The sequence below is a fragment of the Nicotiana attenuata genome, unplaced genomic scaffold (genome assembly GCF_001879085.1).
Source record: "Nicotiana attenuata strain UT unplaced genomic scaffold, NIATTr2, whole genome shotgun sequence".
Taxonomy (NCBI): domain Eukaryota; kingdom Viridiplantae; phylum Streptophyta; class Magnoliopsida; order Solanales; family Solanaceae; genus Nicotiana; species Nicotiana attenuata.
In genome coordinates this window covers 214,425-218,285 of record NW_017671067.1, presented here as the reverse complement: position 1 = coordinate 218,285, position 3,861 = coordinate 214,425, and the positions used below count along the sequence as shown (strand labels likewise).

The window sequence follows — 3,861 nt, the reverse complement described above, 5'->3', positions numbered from 1 at the left end:
CAACAACAGAAGAGATCAATTAATGGCAAAACCAGAACAGTAAATAATACTGTAATCAATAAACAGTACGTAATAAAAAATAACCAAAGTTTTTATATACTATTTACATAAAAACGATGAAGTTTTTATGTTCTTCAAATCGTTTTCTGAATTTCAATACTCTGATGAAGTATTTATATCTTCAAATCAGAATAGTAAAATTCAGACATAATACAGAATATAATAAATTTAATTTCCTTAAGATTGTTATCAATCTGTATTGCTGTAAATAAATAAAACAATAATCTTTCCGAAAACAGAAACAGAAAGTTAGTATAAATAAATTCTGAAAAACAGTATTTGAACTTCAAAATAAATTTTGAAAATGGTATAGGAACAAGTCGAGCTTACTGAATACACAGTGTGTCTTTAAGGAAATTATTCCCCTCAAGTACCCGAGGTTCTGGAATATATCCTCCCAGGATAGAATGATTTAACTCACCGGAGTGTTGGTACCAAAAACGCCGATGAACAGCGAACCACTCGAAGGCTGTAAAATACACTGGAATTTTTGTGCAGAAGAAGAAGAAGATTATCAGAAAATTTCGTAAGTAAATATTCTGGGATTTGAAGGAATATTTATAGCCAATTTGGTACTGTTTCTGAAAAGGTTTGCAACGTTTCAGAACAGCTATGGTTGTTGGAACAGATTTGACACTGTTTTAGAACAGCCATAGCTGTTGGAAATATTACAGGAAAATTAAAACGGATTTGAAATAATCGGGGAAAGAAAACGAGCCGAATCAATCAATCAATCCGAATCCTTGGCCGAAGCCGAACCGAGCGACGACGACGGCGCGAGGCTTGCCTTCTTCTTAACTCTTTAAGAGCTAAAAGATGAGCTTCTCTATATATACACAAAGATTTTCTTTCCTTCTACCAATGAGGGACAAAGTGTATTGATTCAAAATTTCACTTCCCTCCATTTCTTTTTCCACCATTATCCATTCACACCTCTTTTGTTATTAATAAATAATAACAAAACCCAACAGTCTGCACACAAGTGTGTTTGCAGCTAAAATCCTGCCCTGCCCCATTTACTATTTTCTGGAAAATGTGTTTTGACCCGCCCCGTCCCGCCTTGCCCCATTTACTATTTTCTGAAAATGTGTTTTGGTCCGCCCTGCTCCATTTGCCATCCCTAAAAAGCATCGTGGGTTCGATACCGCGCAGCATATGGAACATGACATCGCTGTGGATACTTAATTTCAAGACCAACAATTTAACAGGTAAGTTTTGAGCAATATATTGTTGTTTGGCCATCCAAATATACTCTTTCTGAATGGTTTCATGGAAACAAAATTAAAAATAACATTAATCTAAATCTTTTTGCTCTCTATGATGTTGCAGGTGTTATACCCGAAGAGTTGGGAACCTTCACAAGTTGGAGAAACTTTATTTGCAATTTAATGAACTAAGTGGCTCCATAGCGGAAGAGCTCTTCAATATCTCTACGCTAAGAAGGATGTTTCAATAACCTTTCGGGTAGTCTTCCATCTGCTTCAAGCTACTGGCAAACAAATCTACATTTTCTGAATCTAGGTGATAACAGCATAGATGGAGTTATACACAGCTCAATCTCCAATTCTTTAAATCTAAAGGAATTACATCTTAGCGGTAACAAATTCAGGGGCCGGCTTCCTAACTCTTTGGGAAATTTGAGACATCTTGAACATTTGAGGTTGTTCGAAAACAACTTATCATCTCCGCACCTAAGTATCCTAACTTCTTTGGCGAACTGCACATCTTTGAAAGAGATAGTGATATCGGATAATCCTCTTAATAGTGTTCTTCCAGATTCCATTGGCAATCTCTCCACTTCTCTTGTACTACTATTTAATTTAGAGGAAACTGAAATTAGGGGAGAAATACCATTAGGAATTGGTAATTTAAGTAACGTAAACACTTTGTCCCTATTCGGCAATGACTTGACTGGATCAGTGCCAAGAACATTATGTGATTTACAGAGTCTTCAAGTTTTATGGCTTGATCAGAATAGCTTAACTGGACCCTTCCCAGAGTGCCTTTGCAGATTGCCGGAATTGGGCTGGGTTGGTTTGTCTTATAATCAAATATCGGGTCCAATACCATATTGCACTGGCAATACTACCTCTTTGACAAATATTTACCTAAAGTCAAATAGGCTCCACTAACATACCCATGAGTCTATGGAGCCTCAAAGATCTTGTAGAGCTTGACTTCTCCAATAATTCTTTGGTTGGTTCTTTACCTCCATATTTCGGAAATTTGAATGCCATAACAGTAGTAGATTTGTCGAGGAATCACCTTTCAGGAAGTATTCCAACCATGGTTGGAGACTTGCAGAAACTAATTTATCTTTCTTTGGCTTTCAATGAGTTACAAGGATCTATTCTTGAGTCACTCGGAAAAATGATAAGTTTGGAATCGGCGGATCTATCCAATAACATTCTTTCAGTTATGATTCCAAAATCATTAGAGGCACTTCGGTATCTGAAGGATTTCAATGTATCATTCAATAGGTTAGAAGGTGAAATCCCAAGTAAAGGACCTTTTCTCAATTTCACCTCTCAATTTTTTATGGGAAATGAGGAGTTATGTGGTGGTTTCCTTTTCCGACCTTTTAAGGCTAGGCTTGTTCATCACTCATGGAGAAGCAGATTTCTGTTGATTGTACTTGTCCCATTGGCGGTTTCATTTATGGGACTTGGCTCAATTGTTATGTTCATGTTCAGGAGATGTAGAAATGTTCCAACACAAGTCGAATCCTTACCTGCAACAACGATACTAGCCAGGATCTCATACATTGAAATCGAAAGGGCAACTCAGGGGTTCGACCAATGCAACTTGCTAGGCCATGGAGGTTTCGGTTCTGTTTACAAGGGCATCTTTGCGAATTGGATGGTTTTGGCAGTCAAAGAGTTTAATTTACAGATTGAAGGTGCATTTAAGAGTTTTGATACTGAATGTGAAGTTCTACGCAACCTTCGCCAAAGAAATCTTACCAAAGCTATCAGTAGTTGTACTAACATGGATTTTAAAGCATTACTTCTAGAGTACATGCCTAATGGAAGCCTAGAGCAATGGTTACATTCTGATGATTACTTCTTGAATATGATCCAAAGATTAGACATAATGGTCGATGTTGCATCAGCTTTGGAATATCTCTGATCACGCCCAACTCTAGTCCTAAAAAGGATAAGCGGTCGCTGCAAATATAATTCGGTCTAAAAGTCCGAAGTCGAATCCCACAGAGAACTAAGGTTTCGCTGTAATTGTTCAATATCGCAAAGAAGACAAGTTTTAACAATTTCTAAATTATAATATTAAGATTTTTATATCTAACTAATTAACCAACAAATACTATAAAACGGTAAAATTATCAACTAACGAGACAAAGGTTTGGAGACTAAATTAAGGAGGTCTAGAGTTATGATTTCGCCAATTGTTGATTTCATTAGTTGTATGTTTCTTATAGTTTTGACTTAGTTGCCTCTATCAATCATGAACTCTCCAGCTATCATAAATCTCTCTCGAGCAATTATGATAATTTACTAGACACACTCTCTTAAGCTACGCTAGTTAGATTCACATTACAGTTCACTTAGATCGCACCCGAGGTATCGTTATCTCTAATCCAACCTTTAAACCCTCGGTTATGACTCTCGCCTATACTCCGGGAGTGATGTTGTTCAAGCAACTACCTAAATATGCACTCTCTCTCAAGCAGATACATAATAAATAGGAACGACTAATTGAGGATCCTTTCAATTAACCAAAATCAAAACGTAGTTGAACAAATAGAGATTAACAACTAACTCAAAACTATATTAATATAACAAC

General features: G+C 36.5%; 1 protein-coding gene across 1 annotated transcript; it reads left to right on the top strand.

The window, feature by feature from the left end:
* The first annotated feature begins 2,199 nt into the window (after positions 1 to 2,199).
* On the top strand, positions 2,200 to 3,189 carry LOC109205654 (probable LRR receptor-like serine/threonine-protein kinase At3g47570). The gene has a single exon (XM_019368389.1). The coding sequence runs from the start codon at positions 2,200 to 2,202 to the stop codon at positions 3,187 to 3,189; it is 990 nt and encodes a 329-aa protein (XP_019223934.1).
* Positions 3,190 to 3,861: the final 672 nt, after the last annotated feature.